Source organism: Rhodnius prolixus, unplaced genomic scaffold (assembly GCF_049639745.1).
Source record: "Rhodnius prolixus isolate KJV_2025 unplaced genomic scaffold, Rpr scaffold_2, whole genome shotgun sequence".
In the NCBI taxonomy this organism is placed as follows: Eukaryota; Metazoa; Arthropoda; class Insecta; order Hemiptera; family Reduviidae; genus Rhodnius; species Rhodnius prolixus.
Window position 1 is genome coordinate 22865476 of NW_027411592.1, and position 26054 is coordinate 22891529.

At 32.9% G+C, this 26054-nt stretch overlaps 1 protein-coding gene and 1 non-coding gene across 4 annotated transcripts in view; one reads left to right on the top strand and one right to left on the bottom strand.

The window, feature by feature from the left end:
• Nucleotides 1-26054, bottom strand: part of LOC141450447 (TBC1 domain family member 30-like) — a 76798-nt gene that overhangs the window by 4000 nt on the left and 46744 nt on the right. For all 3 annotated transcript variants that reach the window (XM_074120906.1, XM_074120907.1, XM_074120908.1), the window contains exons 7-11: nt 23096-23226; nt 7564-7692; nt 7205-7324; nt 4484-4549; nt 3698-3860 (exon numbers count right to left, since the gene is read on the bottom strand). In XM_074120906.1, the coding sequence (XP_073977007.1) occupies nt 3698-3860; nt 4484-4549; nt 7205-7324; nt 7564-7692; nt 23096-23226 (609 nt within the window). The remainder of the gene's footprint in view (nt 1-3697; nt 3861-4483; nt 4550-7204; nt 7325-7563; nt 7693-23095; nt 23227-26054) is intronic.
• Nucleotides 23479-23551, top strand: TRNAR-ACG (transfer RNA arginine (anticodon ACG)). The gene has a single exon. It is a non-coding gene; the product is annotated as a tRNA-Arg (tRNA).

A 26054-nucleotide genomic window follows, 5' to 3' on the forward strand; every position in this document is an offset into this window, starting at 1 on the left:
ATATACATAATAAAAGACATTGAATTTTTTAAATATAAACGAAAGAATTCAAATAATAAAAGAGGAAAGTAAATTAGGCCAAAATGTCCTCAAATACTAACGAGAAAGAAATTATAAGCAGTTTTTAAAAGAAGATATAGGAATTTATTTCTGGCATACAGAAAAAACATTACAGTAATTAATAAGATACCATTTTATCCCAATTGAAATTAAACTTTATAAATATGTTACATTTATTTATAGTAATAATAATAAAATAACGATGTATAATAATGAATAGATTTGGTAATCCTGAGCCTAAACGAAAAATAAAAAATAAAATAAAACATTCAGATTACTTTTTTAAAGAAAAGGTTAATTTTTTAAACTTCTTCATTCATATTTTCTATTTAATCTCAGCTGGAAGCAATGATCTCTTTAGTCACCCTAGTTTTTATCTTATTTTTTATCTATCTGCTGAAAATTGTCTGAATCAAAAACTTTTCCTGAGAATTCCCTAATAAGAGAGGCAAAATTTGCATGCAGAGCTTAAGTCGCTATAGTTGTCTCTGCTAAGATCTGCCTATGCACTAAGTGCATTTAGTAATTTGGAATGTTGTCTCGAAATTGTATGTGAATCCAAAGATTAAGGTTCTTGCTAAGCTTCTTCCTTGACACCTATTCCTTCCAAATATACTGAACCTAACTTCCTCATCCCGAAAAAAATCCCTTAATACGACGGATAGGTTTTATAAGGATTTAGTTCAAAATTCAATTTGATCTTAGCTTGATTTTGATCTTTGATTTTTTTTAGAGGCTGCAGACTCTTTCGCTGAAATATATTTTAGAACTAAATGCTTTTGCTTGTCTTTATATTAATAATAGAAATATTTTATTTATTTGCACTGAAGAATAATCTTCATGGCAAAGGAGTTGGAACATTGGCAATAATAACGTACAATGTGTCACAAAATACAGATTACAAAAAGTAAATTTAGTAAAGACAATAGTGAAAAACTGAGTTAACAATCAGAAAAATTCATAATACTAGTTTTACAATATATAAACAGGAAATGATTTTTATTTATTTATTTTTTTAATTTAATGGCATTAAGAAAAAATAAAAATATGTCTTTGATTTGGCTTGAAGAATTAGTGGCTAACAGGTTTGTTAAATTATCAAGTGCAGAATCATCATGTGATTTTAAATACTTATTGATAAATTTTAATCTGTGGGTCCTCAACTTGGGGCATATAAATAAAAAGTGATACAAATCGTTTTGACCAAAGTTACAAAAGTCGCACAATTCATTTGGAAAAAACTGTAATCTCACATCACGAACTAAAATTCTAGGATGTTTTTTAGAGATCATGCGCAACTGCGCTAAAATCCTTATCTTTTCAATATTTCCCTCTATCTGAAGATAAGACATTTCATTAGAGCCAAGAGGACTGACAAATCTATAGTGATCATTAAATCTGGAATTTATAACAAATTCAACGTCTTTGCTCAACAGGTGATTTTTAAATGCGATTAACATATCACTTTTACAGGCTGAAATCTCACTAATGTTCTGGTTAATTAACCGTTCATAACCAATAATAGTCAAATAGTGTTTAAGATGAGTGTACCAGTTGGAAGGAGACTTTACATTATTATTGTCTAATTGAGCTAATCTAGAGTAACACATCTTTGGTAATCTATTATTATCCATTTTTAATAGTACAATCCACCAGCTAAGCATTCTACTTAAGATTTTTAATTGAATATGAATTCGTCCAGTCTCTACTCTAACAAAGGCACTCGGTGTCTGAATGGGTAGTCTTAAAATTGATTTAAAAAAAGAAACTTGGCCTTTCTCACATTGGTCATAATGAAGAGGGCCCAGATTTCGGATAGATAGAGAAGTACACTCTCAGACATGGACTCATATAACACACATTTCGTTTCCCAGCATTCAGATTTGACATTTCTCAGTAAAGTAAGCACAGATGAGTTGGCGGCGGCAAATCTAGCCAGAAAATATTTAGGGGCAGAACTAAAGGTATTTGAAGAAGAAAATGGAACACCGAGATAAATATGATTGTTAACGATATTGATAGTGGAGCCGTTATACACAATATTTTTATATTTGGGGAGACGACCACCTTTGTGAAAAGGAAGTAAGAATGTTTTGGAAGTATTTACAGTCAGGGAGTTCTCCGTGCAATAATCAGATAGAATATTAAGACTAAGTTGTGCACCGGATACTGAGGAAGATAACAAAACTGTATCATCCGCGTACAAGATCATGTTCAGTTCCCTTTTAGAATCTATACTGATACCTTGAGCACCCCTGTTGGTGAAATAGTTCACTATACCGGAAGTAAACAAGGCAAATAAGAGGGGACTCAAGATTTCACCTTGAAGGACACCCTCGGAGATTGCAATTTCATTTGAGCAGGTGGCACCTTGCGAGATGACCATTGTAGCATTGCTATAAAGGTTCATCAGTATTCTGAGGGTTTTGCCGCAGATACCCAAATTATACAACTTCCGCCACAATTTGGGATGAGAATCCGAATCAAAGGCTTTTTTGAAATCGATAAAAAGCGCAAAAACCTTACTTCTCTTTATCCTAAGCTGAATATCAATAGCGGAAGCCAGTGTGAAAACGGCGTCCCGGCAGCCTCGACCTTTACGGAATCCCATTTGCTCCTCGGGTAATAATTCTGACAATTCCACCCAATCGGTCAGCCTTTTATAAATGATAAAGGTGAAAATTTTCAAGATAGAGTTAAAAATAGCGATGCCTCTATAATTATCCGGATTATTAGTATCCCCTTTTTTATGAAGCAACACCAACTTTACTTTGTACCAGCTCTTAGGCAACTGTTCGTCATGCCAAATCTTATTAAATAGATTGCTAAATAATAGAAATATAAAGGATGTACATAAAAGAGAAGAAATAGAAAGATAAACCCCTCGTCAAATAAAGTTCGCCTGAACAAAGGCGTGTTACTTTACGGTTTTTAGAAATGCTCCTGAGATCAGTTTAAGACGAATAAACTAAATTTATTGTTAACTGGATTTCTCATAATAGGAAATGTGGATGGGTTTTAAATTTTAGAGGCGAATTCACATAACGCCTCTTTGGGTTAAAAGTTAGTCGGGCGTATGCACGCTAAGCTCGGAACTAAAATTCAAAAATATTATTTGAAAAAATATCTTTACTTTGAATTATTACAGTCAAATGATTTATTCAAATTATTAATTCAACTTCCTCTTTTTACAGGAATGATTTAATATCGCGCTATTTTGTTAAACTTATCTGCACTAAATAATCATCCATTAACAAGCCGTAGCGCATTATCAAGTCCTCAAGAATGATATTTCAATGACAAGGACTACTTAACTTATGAAAATATTTTTGTTTTATTCCTTTATGATTACTAGAAGCTTAAACAAAAACCTGTTAAATTAACAAGCAAAGGTCGTACAAAACCTTACACACAAATTTTATTCTGTTGCTTACAATCCATTTATAGAAAACAATCCTGCAGGCAGAATTTAACATTGACGGCGCTAATGTTTCCTAAAAATTCATTATAATTGTAATTCCTAAAATTTTGAAACGCCCCCAAAAAAAAATATTATAAAAATAAGCTAATACACTAATATTATTACAGCAGTTTCTTTAAGAATTAATATTAATAGCAAAAAAGGAAATCATGTTACCTGATTCTTTACTATCCTGCTGAAGATGATCTAAATGTCTGGAAAGATCTGGTAACTTCAATTTTAATAAATCACGAAAGACTGCCATGTCAACTGAAAGGCCTCGAAGATTGTTTGCAAAATAACTTTCTGGTAAAACACCTTCAATTAGATATATCATCACCTGCAATAACATAAATGGATTTGTTATCAGTTTTTTATTTTGCTACTGGCTCTCGGAACTTTTTTCAGTCCGGCCTTCGTACAGTGTTCTCTCGTTACAAACAATAATGTATATCACCGGATAGTGAGCTGTAAGAAGCTCCTAGGAAGAGAAAATCTAAGGTACTGCAGCTGGAATCGATCTCGGGATCTCAAGGTCGGAATCCTGTACAGACTAACCACTCAGCTAATCCCTTACCTGTATATGTATTTATTATACACATATTTAAAATTTATTTAATTTATAAAACTGTTATTTAAAAAAATGTATATAAACACACACACACACACACACACACACCACATACACATTCACATACATATATATAATTATAAATTAAATATTACCCTAACATGTCTAAATCACACTCACAATTAATGGAGCCAGGACTTAACTACTTCAAAAAATGTAATTTATTCGTAGAATTGCATTAAATTAGAAGGATACTTTAAAAGGAATGCTACTTTTAATGAAATGATAATACTACTTCTACATTAATATAAACTGTTAATTAGCAAAAAAATTAAGCATTTCTTTGACATAAAAATGCTTAATATAAGGATAAAGTTATGGAATTATTTTACCTTAACTGTAGCACTTTGAGAGCCCTGCATTACTTGGAGAATTAGCGCTGCCAACATATTCAGTCCCTGCGTACAACACACAACCATAGATTGCTTAATTATTTTTCTAAAGAGATAAACTTTTTATCGATTTTTAAAAGGAATGAGCAAGAATTAGATTTTCTTTTAGAATGACTTCTCTATCATTTATTACAGAGTTAGGTTCAGTTCACACTAGTAAAGAACTTTGGATACCTATTTACTTAAATTTTAACTTTGTTGTTTACAAACTTAGTTGAAGTAAAAATAGTACTTTCACAGTTTTTTACACAATAATCGACGAAATTTTCATAGATCACACAACTTCCTTTACTGTGCTTAGAACTGCTTTAAGACATTTCTTCAATGCAGTGGAATTTTGGCACATAATTTAACAACACTTACCGCAACGGTCCGTTACTATTGCGATATGGTTATATTTATATAATTTTTTTTATCTTTCACACCTAGAAAGAGAAACTATCGTGACAAAATTTAAAAATTGATATTTCACTGGAGAAGTTGAATCGGTATAGGAAAGAATGCACTTTAGAGAACATCCAACTCAATGGCTAAGATTTAAATGATTGCAACAGAAATTATTAATCACTAATAACTATGAAATAATCGTGTAAACGTAAGCTTGACTTGGAAGGAGCGAACGCAGAATCAATATTTTTGGAACACGTCAGCAATTACTTCTAGAATTTCAGATGTGAATAAATAGATTCAGTGAGAGTAAGTTTGGAATGTCCGAGAAGCTTTTCTTAAACTGGGATTGAAGAAATCCTTAATCTCACGTCTCTTCGCTCTGTCTTCCAACACGTTCCCTACCATAATCCATGATGTCATGCTATTTTGCCGAAGAATGGATGGCACATAGCCTACGTGCACGTATAAATATGAAAGTAGCATATTCTCTCTGCTGTAGGAGAGATTTGGCTTTCCCAGTAAGCCTGTGTAGTTTTTAGATGGTGCGAGAGTATGTGCTCTCTCTTAGAAGGGATCTTTAAGCTCCAAGGAGTGTCAGCTCCCCTTTATTCTTAAGGCTTCTCTATAGAGCTTAGATGGTTACCTGGATTGGAGGGGGTTATACTCTCCCTAGACACTCCGAACTTTCTAATTTGGGGAGCTGACTTTAGAATATCTATAGACGTCTTTGCGTCTTTGGGAGTGATTACCCCTAAACTTCTGACATCCTGCTCGATCTGGGGCTTCCTGGATAGCTTTGATTGGAAGGGGTTAATGCTCTATCTAAATTCTTCTTAGGAGAGTTATTTTCAAAACATTTAGGTAGGAGAGGAGGAGCTCTAGGGAGGTGTTATCTGAATTTGCCAGCACCTTTTATCTTTTTTCAGAATTTCCATAGCGAACCTGGATGAGTTCTTTTATAACGAGGTTTGTGGCATCACCTGACGGCAGTGGGAACTCAATAGTTCTTATTGTTAATATACTGTACTAGGATTGACTGAATAACATTACCTAAACAATAACTGTCAGTAATGCACTTAAATAGAAGTAATGCTAAGGTGAAAAAGATACATTCAGTAAGTACATCTATACACATTATACTATGTACGTGTCACAGAATAACATTTAATGCCAGATTTAAACATCTAATAAAAGGCTGAGAGTGAGAAGTAGGTTGCTGTAGAAGACAAAAGCTTTGTTATAATGTCCTGTGCTACTGGCTTCTTTATCTGATCTTATGTCAGTCTGGTTTACACGTCTATCTGTGCTCGACACCAGTAACCATGAGACCGGAAAATCATTTCTCTCGACTGGAAATTCCTTTGAATGATGCTATTCACTGTATGTCATGAAATCGCTACTTCATTATCTTGATTTCTTTTTTTTAAAAAGATAGCAGAGTGAATAAAAAGAACTTTTTACTACTTTGATACTAACTTCAGCACTTTATAAATAAATAAGTTAATATTTGTTTATAACGGTAGAGAGGCCTGGATAGGTAAGTAAGTGATATTTTTTTATATAAATAAAACATAAACAGTTTTCAAACAATTTGTGATGACGAATGAAATCTAAAACTGTTCAGCATCGAATCACTTTGTTTAAAATTATCAGTTTTTAGCAGACATCTAAACCTGCCACGATCATGGTGTATGTATAATATTTATTCAATACATCAAAATGGTAAAAACTTCGACGCAAAAACTTAATTCCATTAACAAATCACCGAGATTTCTCTTCTTTGACGCAATTCATCAACCAGTGAAATGCATCTTTACTGAATAATGACGAATCTTGTCAAAAAAGTTTCTAATGTTGCTTTCATAATTACTATTTTTAAATTATTCATAACTACGCCTAGCATTTTTGTTCAAACTATTGTTCCACCAAAAATTACATTTTTAGGAAAGTTGTAATTTATTATAATACACGGTACAGCCATCAGTATGACCATTAAATGGCGTTACCATCGTTCTAAAGATGAAGAAACTATAATAACCGTTATCCCTCTTACTGTTTTTTCATTCTTTCAATAACAAAAAAATATCTCTATTGATTATTTCAAAACAATCGTCATTAACTAATATATTCTAGCAAATGCCTGAATGGATTCATAGATTTTTAAAAAAATTCCATTGCCAGAATACAGATGGGCTATTGTAAAAGCAGTGTAATGAACAGATCCTTCTTTAAAAGCTATAAATCGGAACAACAGTAAAACTATTTATTTACCTGACAATATCCTACACTCTTGTTCCACCTAGCGTATGCCAGCAATACTCGTTTCAATACAGCTTGATTGTGCTTCCCTGTTACGCCACAGAATAATGAACATCCGGTTCTATGCAAGTCCTGTGCCACAATAAAAAAAAACTTTTATATGCTCTTTGTTTTAAAATACAATCAAATACAGATTAATTCAAAGTTTGCAAACTTCATGGTCTTTTTTTTTAACTTTTTGGTTTTTACAATACGTAAGGTTGGACATATTGAACAAGCCGTTGTCTGTGTGACTCAAATGTTTCCATTTTTAATGTCCCCTAAAAAACAAAATTAAGTAAATTAAAAAAAAAACATAAAATGAAACTGACCTTAACTATTTGCACACTCAATTCCCTATCTTCTAGATTAGTGTATTCAGAAAACAGTCTTCGTTCAGTCTGAGTCCAGTTGGTTACACCTTTGTTGTTAAGGTGCCTTTCGGCCAGACTTAACCACAGCTGAAAATAAATTTATAAAATATTATTTTGATAAAACTTAAAGGTTTTTTTTTTTAACAAAAACTGTCAAACTAAAAATAAAATGATGAATTAACTGTCAGTTGTAAAAATATACATTTCAACTGTTATCTAAAATAATAAAAATAATCTAATTTTATAATTTCTGTTTAGACGTTGGGACTAAGTGATTGTGATTGAGACGTAGACGTTACTTCATAATTAATCTACATACTTGGCGATTTATAACAAGATATAGGGAAAATGGATTGCTAAAAAAGATAATGCTTTGGTTAAAAGCTTAGCTACTTTTTTCACCGACTACTTGAAGTTACACATGTTTTCGATTGTAACTATTATAATCAGTCTTCTTTAATGGATCCCCATTTGACGAAACAAAGCCCGCTTTGGATAAAAATATGAAATATGTAGTTTATTTAATTCAATAATGTAAAAAACTGATAGTATGCTTTTTAATGGTTAAAAATAATTAAATAAAGCTAAATATTTTATTTATATTGGTAACTAGATATGAATTGTTTTTTCGTAAACAGAGCTTTGATCTAATTCAGTTCAGTTATTAATAGAAATAAGATTTATGTTCGTACTACATTTTCAATTAGTGTTTTCTCCAAGTTATTATTATTTTTTTGATCAATATATGAGAAACAGCTCCTGTACTATTAGTTAATATTATTTTTATTTATTTATTTTTTAAATGATTTAAGGCGCATCTACATCTGAGGTAATTGGTGCCCAGAGCTTTTTCCAGTGCCTCCAGACAGTGTTCTCTCGTTGCAGACAACACTGTCCATCACTGGACAGTAAGCTGTAAGAAGCTCTTAGGAAGAGAAAAAGGTTAGCAGCTGGATTCGAACCCGGGATCTCCGAATAGGAATCCAATACGCTAATCGCATAGCTGATCCCTTCCCTATTTAATATTAATATAATAAAATTGTTAATTGTTATTTAAACATTTTTTATTTTTATAAAACTTAATAGAAATAAATAAAATGCCTGTATAATCTTATAGAAGACTGTAAATAAAGAACATTAATAAGGTGTATTTTATATTGACTTTTTAAGGTACCTATATATCTGATAATGGTTTCTTTGGAGCAAGACTTTCCTCTAAAAATTTAAACTGTGGTTTGAAAACTAATGTCCAACAGCTTTATGGCTATCAAACCCACAAACTTTGGTCAACCCAACTAATCACCAATCACCAATACAGTAATGAACATCTGTGGCAACTCACAGTTCAAGTTTAAGCATTAAAAGAAAATTTGTGATGTTCCTTTTTTGCAAAACAATCAAAAGGAATCAAAATAGACAGTAAAAAGGAATCAAAATAGACAGTAAAAAGGAATCAAAATTCATAATAATACCAATGAATAAAGTTTGCATCAATAATAATACAAAGTAAATGAGATATTTGTATATTACGAATCAATATGAATTCCAAAATCAATAAAACTGAAATATTAAATTAAGTGAAGATAAACGTTTTTTTACTATCTCTTACAACATGTATCGTTTACCTAATACGATCGTGATTGATTTTTGGAAAACCGTACATGTTTTGTAACCAGAGTACACGAATGAATGTGTTCTGAGTATCCGTGCGTATTTGATCAGAATATCATTTATTGATCATTTTCTTAAAAATGAATCCAAAGATCGTGCCACATGATAGCCGATCACTTTTCTTTTGAACGTACCAAGAAAAATTGATTTTTTATTGTCTTAGAACAATTGTTATTCAATTGGCAATTGTTCAATTAACAATTCTTATTGTTAAGTCAGAAATACTACGGATCAACTTCCATTTTGTAGTATCATATACATTTAGAAAGAGAGAGAATTTAAAACAGTAATAAAATATTATTTTTTTAGGAAATCGGTCAACGAGAAGCGCATTTTGGCTAATGCAAGATTGAGGTGGCAGTTTTTGTGGATGCAAGACGTGAGCTTAAGAAGGTAGAGCGCTGTACCCGAATACCGACTCAAGATAATCCTAACCCATGTATAAATATGTGAAAAAAGAAAGTCTTGCAACAATACCCAGTCAGAAATGAGATTGGAATGGAGAAGGTCTACACTATTTTGGACATTCCAGCTGGAAAATAAGATGAAATTGCTTATCACTCGAAATACGCTTCATCAAGTTTGCTTTATAAACCCTGAATCCATAAGCTGAGGCCTATTTGATCTTATGTTTTCATTTTACTAATTAATACAAATTAACCATAGCCATGAATTTTTCAGGGCAGTGGTTCAGTGTATAACATCCCTAAAAAGCCCTTATTTTTGTGGGAATAGTATTCCCAATTTAAATTAATTTCCGTTCGTTATGTTGATTTGTACAATCAATTTGATTATTTGTTATTTCATAGTAGATAAAGTAACTAAACAAGCCTTCTTCAGGAAAAGACCTGGCAATCGAATGATTGTATTTTTTGGCTGGCTCACTAATCGCTTTCTATTTTGCAGAGATGATGTTCGTCACTTATAGTTAGTTACTTTGTCACAAACGGATTGACGAAGAAGCTGGTCTTTATCTTCTGAAAGTTTGCTATCAATGGGCCTAACATTTAGTGCGTCGTTTTCTGTATCACATCCAGAAATAGTCTAATTCTCAGCTTTTTGATGATCAAAATCTCTTAATATTTCTTCTCCAGGACAAAACGTTTTAGAAAAAGTTCATACACACACAAAATAATAAGCTCTAAGGTGAGGCAAACTGACCATATGCGGACAAACTTTAATCTGAGCCTATTCAGTTATAGAGGCAGAGAAATAAGGGACGCTCATTATGAGGAACAAACTGAATTTCAGTCATCCTTTCAAGGCAATAAACTATTATCAACTTGACTGCATAAAATGTACCTCGTAGCATCATGTAGATCCTAACTTTGGTGGAAGGTAAAACATAATTCTCTAATCTAAATATTGGACATAAGTTTAGATTAGATTAGATTCCTTGGGGATTGGCTAGTTAGCCTAATCCACCGAGACCTAAAGGATTGCTGTGGCATCCTAAATTAGTGTAATGGTCCAGTCTACATGAACCTGGATAAGGCCAGCAGGCTCGAGTGTTTCCCTCCGAAGTGTTGAACTTTCAGCCTTCATTTTGACAAGAAAAATACTCGAACTCAACACTGTAAGGTCATTTCTCCTTTTTTCTGTCAAGCCTAAATGGGCTATTCATCGAGAGGCTCGTGCGATGCATTTTGTCACTTAGTCTGCAGGCCCCCGGCCTTGTTGGAGCTGGGCCCTTGGATAGTAATAAACTGTTTGGTCTTTTCTAGAGTAGGGTTTTACCCAATATTGCCAAGAATATTTGTGCGCCCACACGTTGTTGGTTTGCGCATCTGTGCTGTTCTGTTGTGCCTCAGGTCCTTTGAGGGTACTATGGGAACCCACCCAAGCTTGGCTGGTAACCTCTCATTTACCTTTAATTCTAAAAGCCCGGTGTCCGAAACAATATATATATATATATCAATATTCATCTGAATATCCAGGCAGTCTCAATCTACCTTGAATTAATTTCGTAGCATTGTCTGGATGTATGAGCAAATTACGAGGAATTGATTATTTATAACCTTTGAACAACCAGCTCGGACTGAGGGCTTTTGCCAGTATTCCTAGACTGCAACAATTAACACCGACCACCATAGTTACTCTTCTTGTGTTTTGATCCGTACGAGAAAGACACAGAATCATAAGCATAAAGTAAATACCTAATTATTACTGAGTATCAATTAATAATTTTTATGTTTAAAGAGATAATTCTGTATAAATTATTTTGTAAACATATTCGCAGAAACATTCTCAATAATAAAGAGATTACGTTACAACCGAAATGAAAGAATAGTTTTAAAAAAAATGCATTCATTTCTCAAATTGAAACACCCCCACAAACCAAGCTGAGCTTCTATCCGGAACACTGTCCGGTAGAACACTGGTGTAAAGGTTAATCCTCAAAAAGTGATCAAAAAAGCGTAATGTTGAAAAACACCCATCTTTTACAAATTATTTCTTTCTTTTTTTATCAAAGTTATTGAAGCTATCACTAATTAATCCTTTCTTTACTGGTTGATTGAATAAAACTGTTATTATTGTAAGAAAAAGTCATTGAAAAGAAGAAAAACTAATTTCATTCAAGATTTTTTAAATTATTCTAATGTACATACAAATGAAAAAAACATAGATGTTTGTCAAAGGATATAGAGCCTGTGACATTCGACTAAACTTCAGTACAGGCTAAATTTGTCCAAACGAAAAAAATAATTCTACAAAAGAGGTATTATTCATTCGATTCAAGATTTATCATTTTTCTTACCAATGTTTTCTCTAAAATAAAATAATAAAAAATTCTCACAGAATAAAAGTAAAAAAGTAAAGTAAAGTAATCGCCTATTTTTTCAGGCGGGGCTTAACGTCCAACTACCATTTACTAGGTGTCGTGGACGGACGCGACCAGCAAACGTACTTTACTATTTTTCATTTAACCATTAAATAAAATCCAAGGCCTAGACCGGGAATCGAACCCAGTACCACAATGCATATTAGTTTTGCAGGTCTCGCCCCTTAACCCGCTCGGCTACCGTGGCGCCTTTCTCACAGAATACTATGTCATACAATATTGGAAAATGAAAAGTACAATTGCTAAAAAAGGCAAATCTGAGACAGTAGGACCTTTTTCTTTCTCTGATAAAAGAACAAAGTGATTTCAAGAGAATTTTTAAAAAATATAAATATGTTCCGTGATATAGTGATTTCCTTCAATTGTGGAGTTCTGGATTTAGGTGGTAAAATCGTATGTGTACTAATTTTCTTTTTAGGTGCAAGAAGAGTTTTAATGAGGATCGTTGGAGTGATATTGTAGAGTTCTAGGAGGTCTGCGAGCTTCCAAAGATTCTTGCTAGTACTTGCTACTGGTGAAGAATGTTTAATCATTTCCGGTAAGACTGACGCCTAAAAAATCAATAACTATTATCTACTGTTTCGCTGACGAAGTGCTGTGAGCGTTTCCAGCCTGATTCTTGACTTAAACTTATATTGAATTGTAATGTTTGGTTAAAAATTAAATTTCACACTTTTTCAAAACAACATTACCGCCAAGAGAGTGGTATATTTTCATGGAAGGAGTGATTAGTAGTAGTAGGGGTTTTCAGATGAGGGCTCCTCTCTAGAGGCCAAAATAAGAAACTCTAATTAATTAGAAGAGTTTTAGCTATAAATAAGAGAAACTATGTTGTTTTATTAATTAAATGCTTTTATAAACTCTTACTTTACAAGTTTTCTTTAATTGAACTTATTTTAAACAATACAAGTGATTAAATTCAATAATAAGAAAAGAAGTAGCTGAAAGTCCAGCGAAGGTAATTTCTCTTTCGCTTTGTTCAGCAAAAATGGATTAATAAAAATTCAGCGCTCTAACTTATAATACCAACATTGGTGAACAAAAGGGAAGGGATTAGCTTTGCGATTCCCATGCAGTGGACCCGGGTTCGAATCCAGCTGCTGACACTTAGACTTTCTTTTTCTAGGAGGTTCTTACAGTTCACGGTCCAGTAATGGACAATGTTAACTGTAACGAGAGAGCACTGTCCATAGGCCGGCAGAGCACTGGAAAAAGCTCCGGACGCCAATAATCTCAGATGTTGACAAGCGTTAAATCATGGAAAAAAAAAAGAGAATTAGTACACAAAGAAGTAGCTACAATTATTTAGGTGTCGATTTCAATTTATTTTGGAAGTTCCTTATCGCATTCTTTTCAAACGAAAGCAAATATGAAAACTGGCCGAGTTTATAGTGTACTAAAGTCTGGAGCAGACAGTTTGAGCTCAATAATCCACCTTTACTGTTCAATCCTCCAAGCAACTTTCTTATAGTAATCAGAGCTTAAGGAATTTTGTTATTTAAATAGTCCAAACCCATGGTCTTGCGGTGCCGAGCTATATTTCACTCTATCTTGTAGGCTAAAGCCAGGATATAATCAAATAATTATGAATGCGTTCAAAAAGTGAATCAAACTGATGAAAATAGTTATAACTACTGTTTCGAAAAATTTTTGACAAAAGAATGTTAGGTTATAACTGAGCTACCGTCCAGACCGTTAAAGTATCCGTTAATAATTGTATAGATTTATACAAATAAACTGCTATTATTAATAAGTATTTAAACCTCAAATTTATAAACTTCTGTTACAAAAATTAGCCACATTTGTTTTTATTAAAAAGGGTACAACTTCATAAATATTTAAATCAGAAATATAGCCATTCAATAAATAGTACTAAAAAATTATTTTTAAAATCCGTATGAAAAAGGTAAAAGTGATTATCGGACAGAATTGTGTGCAACAAGTTGCAAGCAAATACTATTATGAAGATTTCTCTCTCTATTCAAGGTAGAAGAACTAACACGCGGAAAACCATCCTTTAATTCACTTTGAGGGATAATATACTGCCTGATTTAACATCAGTTGCACTGGTCCTCGATACTAGGTTGGTAACTGGTTGGAATAATTGCCATATTTATCGCGACAAACACATTCAACTATTCGTTCATAAAATATTTAATAAAGTTAACAGATTCTTGTTCAATTTAATTCATTATAAAATGATAAAAACCTTAAATGTTAACAACGTTTTCTTAAGTTTTGATTGAATAGTTTCCAGGATCAATCAATCAATGAGAGATGTGATTGACAAAGCACGCTCATATGTGAAGTCAAAACATTTTTGAACCTTTTCATTTGTGCATATGTTCAATATTAACCCATGATTGAGGTTAACATGTTATAAAGAGATGGATTTGGTTCTGAGTGAATTCAATGAAGTAAAATTAATTTGTTCTTTCCAGAAATGAGCTTTACTCGATAAAAGTTCTTTGTGAAGATCGATTACCTCCATCATATTTATTATTAATGGAATTTTTACTGTATTTGTACTGTGCTTGGTTTGCAATTTCTAAGTCAAACCGAAAATGTTTAATTTTTAGCTATTTTTATTATCATCAAGTGCACTACCAATGACTTACTTTAAACTTTGAATAAAAACCCCCAAGTCTATTACTTATATTTGAAACATTTCCAGGTAACATTATTTGAACATGGTTCGTTCTTAAGTTGACTAACTGCATGCTGCTTGTTCGATTGGCTTGCGGTGGTCTAAGCTTTTTTAGAAGAAACTTCACACCGATCTGCAGTGGAGAAAGTGCCCTTGAAAGTTATGACTCAGCGAGGTTCTTGAACAGCCCTAAGACAGAAGAAGGAGTGGAAGCTGGGATGTTTGGCGTATTAGGAAAACAGATCACAGACTTTCAGCTAGAGCTGGTTACAGCTGGTCGTGTAACTGAGATTAAATGAGAAAGATAATTAATTCCAAAGTCGTAATTTTCGCAGATATTCAAGCGGATCTACTGGCCATCAAGTCTTTCGTTGTTAATTCAACGCAGAGGGAGACTTCCTGGACATTCTGATGAGAACTAGTACAGACGTTTGGTTACCGGGCCCTCAAAATATAATGGTATAAGACGGCATCCTGTCTGGAACGGGTCCTAAAGTATTCTAAAAGAATCTAATTAGGGCATGCAGCCAAGTGTGTGACGAAGACGCAAAGTAGCAATGGAGGATGAAATCGTGGGTCAGAAGAGGCGAAAAGTCCATTATTAGCCAATCGCCTGAGTTCACTAAGGATTACTTATACGAGGCATTGGGAGGCATTTTTTTTGCCAATTTTTGTAGGCTCAGTAAACATATGCATATATCTGTCATCATATAGTCTGTGGTTTTTCAGAAAGAAGAAGAACGTAGATGCTCAACTTTGTGGTAGGCATAAAGAGTTTGGCTTTAGAGTTGAAAAAAATAAATGAAAAATCGGAGTCCCTCCCCAAACTCTTAGGAGTAATCGCACAGACGAGAGAGGACTCCAACTAAAGAGTTCCACTACATATCCTAGGAGTCGCGGTGGCATACGCTGGCTGGCCAACCAGCACGGAATCTAATCTAAACTTCGTCTAGTAGAGCAGTGTTTATCTTATCTAGATAGCCATAGCCGGGTCGACCTTCAATTATATATCAGTTAAACTTCTCGCAACGAACTCTCTGAATAATGTTATCATAACTTTAACAGAGAAATCTGAATACAATTTTTTAATTTCCTATCAGAAATTCATATTAAACTATTTTTTGTAATAACGTGTAAATTACCTATCAAACTTTCTTAAAGAGTGATTACGAGGAGATTTTTTAATTTTAATTATTTACTGAATGAGGAAAGGCAGAGATTCAATTAAATTAGTAGTAAAATTTTCTATTAAAAACAATCTGTCATGCACAAATAGAACAATAAATTCAATAAGAAGTAATTTTCTGTTACACTAATACAACTAGAAAGCAGTGATATGCTTGTCCGTAGCTAACGTACAAACTTTCTGACTGGAATGATACCAGAGCATTTCACGAAGTTCAAAAAAGAAATTACTAGATTAGACTTTGGACCCTCAAGCAGAACTGCGCAAGTGCAGGAGGCTGAAAAATGGCAGCCTTTGGTATAATTCATGAACGTGCTAGCTTTGTTTAATCGTACAGTATGTAATTCAAAATGAATGGTTTTCTTTTTCCAATAAATATTTTGGGTTGCCTCAGCCATGGAGCCAAGCAGGAAGCTACGCTACTGCCCAAGGTTACTTTTTAGATAAGAGAGTTAGTTAGTTTACAAAATGCATAAAACATTAGGAACCTTTTAGTTGTAGGGGAGTTAAAGTAATTAATCTTGCCTTGGAACTGAAGTGTACTGTAAATGAAGTATTTATACTTGAATATTATTGGAAAACTTTTATCTTTCCATCAATTTTTTAAGGAGGATTCAACCTGTAAGACTATCCTGGTTATGAACAAGGTATTCCCATCAATCCTGATGGGATTTTTTTAGTAATCATAAGTTAGTGTAATATCTAAAGTTTACGAACATTATAAAATTTAGGATGTACCTGTAATCCTGTTGAGGTAATCAAGAAGCTTTAGTAATTCTTCTTGTACGGCTTCACTTACTATAGATACACAAAACATTCTATCTTATTTAGCCCAGTTTAAACAGAATTTAAAAAATAAATCCTAAAAGAGCCAGTAGTACAAAAATGAAGCATATTAAAATGAACATTGAAGGAATTCACAGACTAAAATAAAGGAGAATAACGTTTCCACAACTAAACATGTAGTAAGGGAGATATTGGTTCTTGTGATAAAAAAAAAATGAACAAATTTATAACATTCTCTCACTAATTTTTAATAAAAAGTATTTCGGTCGAACAAATTTTTAAGCTCCTTAAAGTCCAAAAAAGTTTGTTTCCAAATAGTGTCTTTGTTTCAACAATCTGTCACAAAAGACAAAACATTTGGTGAGAATAATCAAACGACTTGCTGCAACTCCTAAAACTTTAAACTCCTAAATCAAAGTTTCTTTAAACTTACAATTTTAAAACATATTTAACTTTTAATCATATCTTAATTATAATACTATACATTTTAGCTGGCAGGTTTGCTTAGTACAAGATGTCCAGACAAAAAAAAATACTTTTATTCACATTATACTGTTTGAAAAAACCTAGACTATAAAGAAGTGAGCCTTTAGTAGGAAGTCGGTCTCATCCCTCCAAAGATCCACCCCAAAATGAATTCTTCCAGAAATATTATTCTAATAAACGTTATAGATCTATAACCTGAGCATGAAATGTAAATACGAAGTTTATTGAAATTCATAAAAGACATATTCGAGAAAAACAAACAAAAAACTAAGTGAAGTAATACTATCGATTATTACTTTTTTCTAACTCAGAATTTAGAGCTATTTATTTCTCCTTAATAATATTTAAGCGGTAGGAATGCATATTCTACTGAAAGAGCACTTAAGGGAAAGTCTACATCCCTTTCCTTGCTTAATAGAATTTTATTTTCCAAATAACATGTTTAAACCCACATGTTTACAAATAAATGCACCCAGATTAAAAGAAACGAGTCTGAGAGATTTTGATCGTTCAATTACCGTCGAAATGTAAAGTTTTTGATTCCAGCGATTTTTCGGCCTTGACTTCTTATGTAATTCATGGCCACCAATAGTCACTACAAAATAACTTTTTTTTTCACTGACTGCGGAAAGACTCAAAATGGAGGTGAAAATTCAACTTCAAAAAATCACGCATGATACTATCCTCTGATTAGATAGATAGATAGATAAAATTTATTTAACATTTGAAGGTATATACGTACATATGTACATAGGAGTGCCAGTATAAACACTATAACCTCCAGCTAATTACATAAACTGTTACTATAGTATGAAAGTAAATAATGGGGGGAAAAAAATAAATGAAAAACCCTCAGCCTCTAAGGAAAGTTTTACTTCAGAGAGTCCTTAACTCTTCTATGCCTGTGCACCGTGTACATACTACAGCCCCTATTTGTCAGCATAGGTGGTTGTGACTTGATTCACACTTACTGAAGAAACCAGTAGCGAGGTACTTGATGTTGTGTTCTGCATAGTCCACGTTGATGTTAGAGTGTAAGTCTGTAATACTGTAATTTATTTTGTATGATCTGCAGCGAGGTGATATTAGATCGTCATGTCAGACTCCAGGAGGGACAAGCATAAAGTAACATCGGCCTAATCACTACCTTGTACAGAAAGAGTTTATTCTCTGGGGATAGTTTAGAGTCCCTGCTGAACAGCGGGAATAGTACTCGAATGGCTGCCTTGCCTTTATTGACTCTATCCTTTATGTGGGGGGTAAAAGTCAGCCCAAGATCCAGTAATACTCCAAGATACTTGATAGTGGCAGCCCACGGCACAATCTGTCCCCCGAAGTGGACATGTCGATAATCCTCTGATTGAAAGATAAAGAAATAAAGGAAAGAGTTAACTTTTCAAGTTACGATTGCGTACCACCTCAGAAATGATTACTCGTATAACTTAATTAGGGATGGAATTTGTTCAAACCAAAATATCACTTTACATATTTTTTTCCCCACTTAAATTTTACATAAAATGGATCCAACAATTCCTTTTAAACTTGAACAATCATAGCGCAGATTTGGATGTAAAACTTTTATTTAAAAATATTTCCACACAGATGAGTTACACAGTTTAAAGAGAATTTATAAAGATTTTTTTAGAAACAATCTCAAAAAAAACAAACTTTTAAAGTGCTACTTGTGGTTGAGAGATTTTGAGTGCTAATCTACAGTCCTATCCCTCGAGATTTCTAAATGTTGTAAAAAATTTATTGGTTTAGCCTAGCAAGTTCACTTACACGCACAGACCATTTTGTAAAACCACTTTTATGGACACAAGGGACCTGATAACGGATATTTACTTAAAAACTCGATATTGCAGTACTTCCTCTTACTAGTATAGCAAGAGAGTGGAGGAATAGTGGTATATGTCTATTAAGTATTTATAAGTGGTCAGTTGCAAGTGTTGAACTTTCAAGGGATGGAGGCGCTGATTGTACATTTCATTAAATGGGAAGATATCACAGTTTAAACCTATAGTATACAAAAGAACTAACAATTTATTTATTTTATCATTTTGTTAAGGTTAAACTAGTTTTAAAACCTGTATTATATATACATGAATTTAGCCAAAGTTTATGAATAATTTTTGTTGTTAAGGTTTACTTTTATAAAAGAGTTGGAACCAGGCAAATCGTTGCAAAATGTACAATTTCTATACTTTAAACCATCCGTAATATCCTCAATGAGATATCTTTTTCCTTTTTTTATTCTATTTTTTCCTTTTCATTTTGCTGTACAAATACTGTCTCATTGTATTATTATTCCTACTTACAGTTATTTTCATTAGTAAATTACAGGAAATTGAAGTTAGAAAAATTTAGCAAAGAGCAATTTGCAATTTTAATTATAATTTTTTCAAATTATACCTAAATCCATTCTTTTATTCCACACTACGGGCCTTCCAACATTGCTCCTGTTTTACTAACAGTAAGCTGTAAGAAGCTTAAAAAAAAATCTAATGTCTGGCAGCTGGATTGCTCGATCTTGCGTCGATAAATCCACATATGGTAATAATTGATTTCATTTTGAAAGTCGATGTACAGATCTTAGTTAATATTCTTTCAACAAAATCAATCAAATTCTAATAATGTTTGATCATACAGGATAGAATTCGCATTAGGAGCTTACAGCCTGCAGAGTATCTTCGAGTTGCCTGCACTAGTAGGTAAATCGAGGCAGTATTTACAGAAACTGTTTACTACAAGTTTTTGTAACTCCTGCACCGATTTGGGAACTACCTCCCACAGTTCCATACCACATTTAATGTCAGATTTAACCACTTTTAAAGGTGTCTAATTAAACATTTTTAATTTACTAAGTGCAATGTACCTTTTCAATTTAGTAAATTGAATATGATCTTTCCATTTACCCTTTCTGTTAAATCTAAATCCCAAGTAGGTGTTGCTTTTTTAAGGCTAGTAATTTTGTTCCTTTTTAGCATAATTCTGTGGCTTTTAACTAACTACAATTTGCAAAAAACATTATTATATTTATTTGTAAATATTAACCTTTATTTTATATTAATTACAAATTATCGCTAAGTGATTGACTGTTCCTTATAAATCAATAGTAATCTCCGATGGAATATTATCGACAAATAATATTGCTGAAATATCAACATCAATTTAGGAATGGAAATATAACAATAATTTTCAGTTCAGAATATTGAAAGGAGTTCACCTACAATTTTTCTCTTCTATCTTCTTTGCGCTAACAGCATACTTCAATATTATTAGATTATAAATGCTATCTTAATTTTGACCTAGTAGCTTCAATAATGGTGTGTGCTACCAGTTATACAAGAATAACTTGATAAATGTTATTTTCTTTTACAAAAGCGGTAGCATAAACATCCCTTTAAACAGTAGAAGATGAAAGCAAGTCTAATAATGTTTGACTTTGAGTCCTCTATGATCGAGTTAAGGGATAGAGAATGAGGAACTTCTGCTGTTATTCACCATCTCCTTTATGTATAATGGAACAAGACGTTGGTTCTCGCAGATAGGGTATTTATGACTGTACTATTTTATATATGGGACACGTACATCCACAGATACTCTGTGCAAGGTTTCCTTTTGCAAACGTGCCAATACTACCCAACTTATTTATGGAAGCTACTAGTGAAGTTAATATTTTGAGGTTTCTCCAATATACATAATCCGCCACAGAGCAAGCCATAAGAATATAAATGTTTCATTAACGTATTCCCCTCAAACACGTCCAGAGCGTTTGGAGTAGTTCAATTTTGTTATTTTAATTTAGCTAAGCTTATAAGGAAAGCTGGTTTTCCAGAAAACTTGCCTGCTTATGAATAATGAAGCAACAGAATTCTAAACTGGTAATATTGTCTATTGTGCAACTAATATTAATTATTATTTTTATTATTTGAGTATGGTACGTCGAGATCGGAGGTTTTTTGGTGCCCGGAGCCTACTTTAGCTCAGATGTTCTCTCTAAAAATGATGATACTTAATTTTTATTACTATTACTTGTTTTAAACAAGACAGTAAAGAGAGTTGTTACTCTGCTTTAGTCAGGTAAGAGAAGCCTTCTCCTTAAAGGATGGCCTATTTAAGCTCGATTTTAACATTCATATTGCAAGACTAATCTTTCTAGAAGGCTGGTTGCTGAAAAGAAATCCTCATTCCGCTCAAATGATGCAATTGTGTAGAAGGTTCATTCAATTTCATACTTAGCTGTTCCCTTTGCTCCCCCATTTTTAGAGGTAGCACAGCACTTCAAAACAAGGCTATTTTGTTATTGGTTTTGCTGTTTTCTATTAGCTAAATTGAAATTAAGCTTTTGGTGTACAAGATATTTCTTATTTAAAGCGATGGAGTCTCCGCTATGCTGATATTGCAGCAAGGATTCCTCTTACATTTTGTAAAATACTCTGGAAACTTTCAATAAGTTTTCCACACTTATTTGCCAGGCAGATTGTTTTGGCATTGTTCAAGGTGATTTCGAAAATATTCAATGCGTACTGTTTTGCTACCTCGCACCTTTTACAAGCGTTGGTTCGCCATGTATAGATAACAGATAATAAACAACATTAATTTCCCTTTTAATAGGTCAACGCATTTGCGCAATTTTATTATTGGCGCTCCGAGGCTGTGAGGTGTGCAGGACATAAGCACTGTAGATTAATATTTAAACATTTACGGCAAAATAAATAATCTTTACATAAATCTCAGTATGAAAACCACCTGCATGCTAGTAAGCAGCTCTAATCCACAAATCTTGAGTCTACAGAAATGTACATAAGTAATTTAAGGTAAGAAAGCTTTATATTTAATTTAGTTTGAAATTTCTTTAGTCGCTGCTGAGCTAGTGTCAGTTAAAAAAAAAACCTAAATTGTTTATTCAAGGTCAAGTATATAGATTCCAGATTCCAGATATACCTGTTCCTTAAACAATGTAGCAAAAGATGATATTTCTCACTTTCTACTTTACTGACCCATTTTCGACGTTCTTAAAACAAAATATATTTATTTATATCGAGACGCTACTTCGAACAGTTGAGAATACTTTACTAATCAATAATCTTAAATAACAAAGCATGAATTATTATGTTATCAACTCTCTAAAAAAAACAACTTTCCTCCTATCTGAATAACTAAGCTATGTAATTAATTTATATTAATTATTGATTTTATTTAATGTTGTTATTCTAGTAATTTCATTGACTGATTCTTCATAGTGAAACTTATTGTTCATTTTATTGTGACTATTTGACCGTTTCAAAGTAACTTATAATTGTAACCACAATAATCTTGGGAAGAAATAATTTTGATACTGAATATGAAGATTAATTCTGTTTCTTTAAATACAGATATAATGAAATAAAAGTGGTTGGAGGGACCAGGTGAAGGAGATTATGGTGGGATATGGTCTGACTGAGGAACAGGCAGAGGATCGCGTCAATGTTTTTGTTTTTCCATCACATCATTCGTGTTTTATTTTTTACAGTATAAATAAAGGAGATATATTATATATATTAGAGAACTTTACGTATAATGCTGCATTTTATAAATGAAAATACTCGTACATAAAATTAAACTAAAACCATAGGAGGACCAAGGTCTGCCAGACATCTAGATATATTTTAGAGCACTCTCTTACCCAGAGACATAGTTCATGAATAATTTGGCACTAAGTGAGCGCTCCACTTGTAACAAGACTCTGAACTAGGAAAATAACCTTTGTCTCAAAGTTTCAAAGAACAATTTTTTTTTTTTCAAATATGTATTTTTTAATTTAGAAAAGAGAAATATCTGTTCCAACTGCCACAATCAAGCAAAAAAACACAACAATATTATTACTCACATTTTTTCGAAAATGGGCTGGTACGCCGTCAGGAAGTCTGGCCACCATTCTCATAGCTCTCGCCCATTCCGCAAATCCGGATTGGTCTTGCGTCACAGGACTTAAGGAGAATTTCACCTGAGCGTCTTCACCTTCAAAATAAAAATGATTTATTAATAAGATTAAAATATTTATTTAATAAAAATGGATTATAGTTTCAATTACTACAATTTTTTACCATCTCGAGCACATATTTTTGGATATGAGACAATTTTTAAAAGTTTTTTGTTTGTTTAATTTTTGTAATTAGGTTTAAGGGTACCTGTGCGATTGGGGCACTTGCACTCCATGTTCAAAACTGAAATTAGTAATAAAATAAGAACTAATTTTTCTAGAATTCAGAAGGCCCTGTGGCGCAACGGATAACGCGTCTGACTACGGATCAGAAGATTCCAGGTTCGAATCCTGGCAGGGTCGACCTTTTTCATGTGCTTTTTTTATTTTTTAGGAATGTTTATTTCTCTAACCTATCCTACTAGAATATCTAAAATATTGCTAGCCAATGAATTTCTAGCTAACTTGTTTATTTTTACTGCTGACAGATACAAGGCAAATTCTTGCAATATGAATTTTCTCCGTTAACATTTTATGCCCAGTGTAAACGAAAATTGTTTTTAGCAACTGCTTTCTGAATTTGTCTTTTTGCTAGTAATCAAAAATATGACGAACAAAGGTTAAATGTGATATTTCGCTCAAGAACTTTAAAGGATTCAACAAAATTTCGTTCTAAATCAGCCGTCTGTAGTTGCTCTTTTCTAATTTCTTATTTGTCAAAAACTCTTGAAAATTGTTCGTGGTTTTGTACTACTTTTTTTCTAAATCGCAAAAGAGAAATGAGGCGTAGAAAACTTACTTATAACCTTTTTCAATAAATTATACCCATTGCAATACAGAGGAAAGTTAGTAAAATTTGTTAAATAATTATTAAGTTTGAAAAAAGAGTCTTATTTGTTTGCGACTTCATGAGTTCTGAGAATCACTCTTCAGCTAAGATGTTACTCAACTAGGCACTGTTAGATGTAGACATCCAAGATAAAGTTATGAAAACACACTTTTCGATGCAGTGTTAGTGATAAAACACTTTCGAGGCAAGGCAAGTGTGAGAAAGTAATCACAAAAGTAGATTCTGATCTCTCAACTATAATAGAACTAGATAGTAAAAAGAGGAATTTATTAAGGCATGCGTATTTGATTTAACGAATCGTATCATTAACAGTTACGGAATCAGGAAACGATTTGCATTACGAACGGATCAAGGCAGGAATGGATGGGTTTTACAGAAGGCGGTAATTAGTTAAAAGGTGTGGATGTAAAGGTCAATCTGCCGTAGAACTCTAACGACTGTTTTTCAAGAAGTCCTGGTGTATAGTTAATTCGAAATAATTAGTAATCAGCTTGTTAGTACTATAAGAACTTGCTCTAAAAGTCAGTCTGCTGGAAAAGCGAGATTGCTTCTCAAAGCTGGTAAAGAAACGGAGAAGGAGTTTTATTGATCTTGGTGAGAAGAAAGTAGCGACTCTTTTCTGGATTCCTGGACAAAAATGAATCCAGAGTAATGAAATAGTTGGCACGGTTTCCAGTAGTTACCGGGCTGTTAGAACCACAAAGTGGGGATTCAAAGAAATAGACATGGGTCCGCTTAATTCTTGCACCTAGTCGAAGAGACTTAGTGAAGCTGACAAGAGAAATGGACTCATGGCTCGTCTCTTGTTCAACATGAAGGTAATTTGGTAATCACAGTGTCGAGAATATAAGCCTAATGAAGTCCATAAAGACCGTGGCACATTCATCGGGAAATCACCTCCCTGACCTGAGGATCATTGGAGTGAGTGAGATTCGAAAAGACAATTTAACTGATTAAACTTGTCTTTAATAAATAAGAAAAAGTACTGTGAGATACTGTAAGGTTTTAATTAGAATCTGTGTTAAAACTCAATGTAAGTGTTTGGATTTTCTATAGGGCAGGATAGAGGCCCGATAGAAAACCCTTTTATGAGGGCCGAGGCACATCTGTGGCCACAAAGCACCCTTCGAAATGAGATTGGAAAAAAATCCATTCACAGAAATAGAAGATCTATTAACAATAAGATTTTTAGTATTTAGCAGTAAAAACTAAAATCCTCAGAAAAAGTTATAACATTGGGAATTTCTGATGTCTATTTTATTGTTTTAATGTATGTTATTGCGCAATCCTGACTCCAGACAGATCTTTAAATGAGATTAATAATCATTTTAACATTTGGATAAATTGTTATTATAATTTGACCGCCGAAAATAAAAAAGTACACGAAAAAATGCAAATATTTTAATTTTTTTTAAAGTTGACCACGTTCATTGTTCTACAGACATATTTATACTGAGAGACTTCTAGCCTTTCTAGTAATTATCCTTTTAAGTGCAAGAGCTTAGTCTCCTTCCTCACCTTAATATCTTTGTGAGAAGTCCAAACTTGAGAGTTAAATTTATATTACGTCACATCACGTTCCTTATGAGATGAGTTTTGAGATGACATGAGTTCTCTAGCATACAAATGTGTTACTGACGAGTAGTTGTAGTTTATACACCAGCTTTTGAGTGATCCTCAAAAGTGGGCACATTGTATCTGGCTTGAGAAGAGCACCTTTCAGTTCCAATTGATGGGTGGGGGGGGGGGGGTGAAAGAGGAGAATTTCGACTCCGACAAGTTTTAATGGTCAGTTTTGGAGGCTGTGTGCGCGCTGCTATCTGTGGATTTTTACTCGTACTTTTTATTTACATTGTTAATTGTAATATTCATAATCAGTTAGATAAAGTTATTGTATGTTTTAAAATGAAGAAATTGTATTGTGCTAAAAAGAGGAAATATTTTTTGTAAAGAAAAATAAAACTTAATTTTTCCAGGCAGTTTTTTTCGCCTTATAAAATACAGTGTAAACAAAAA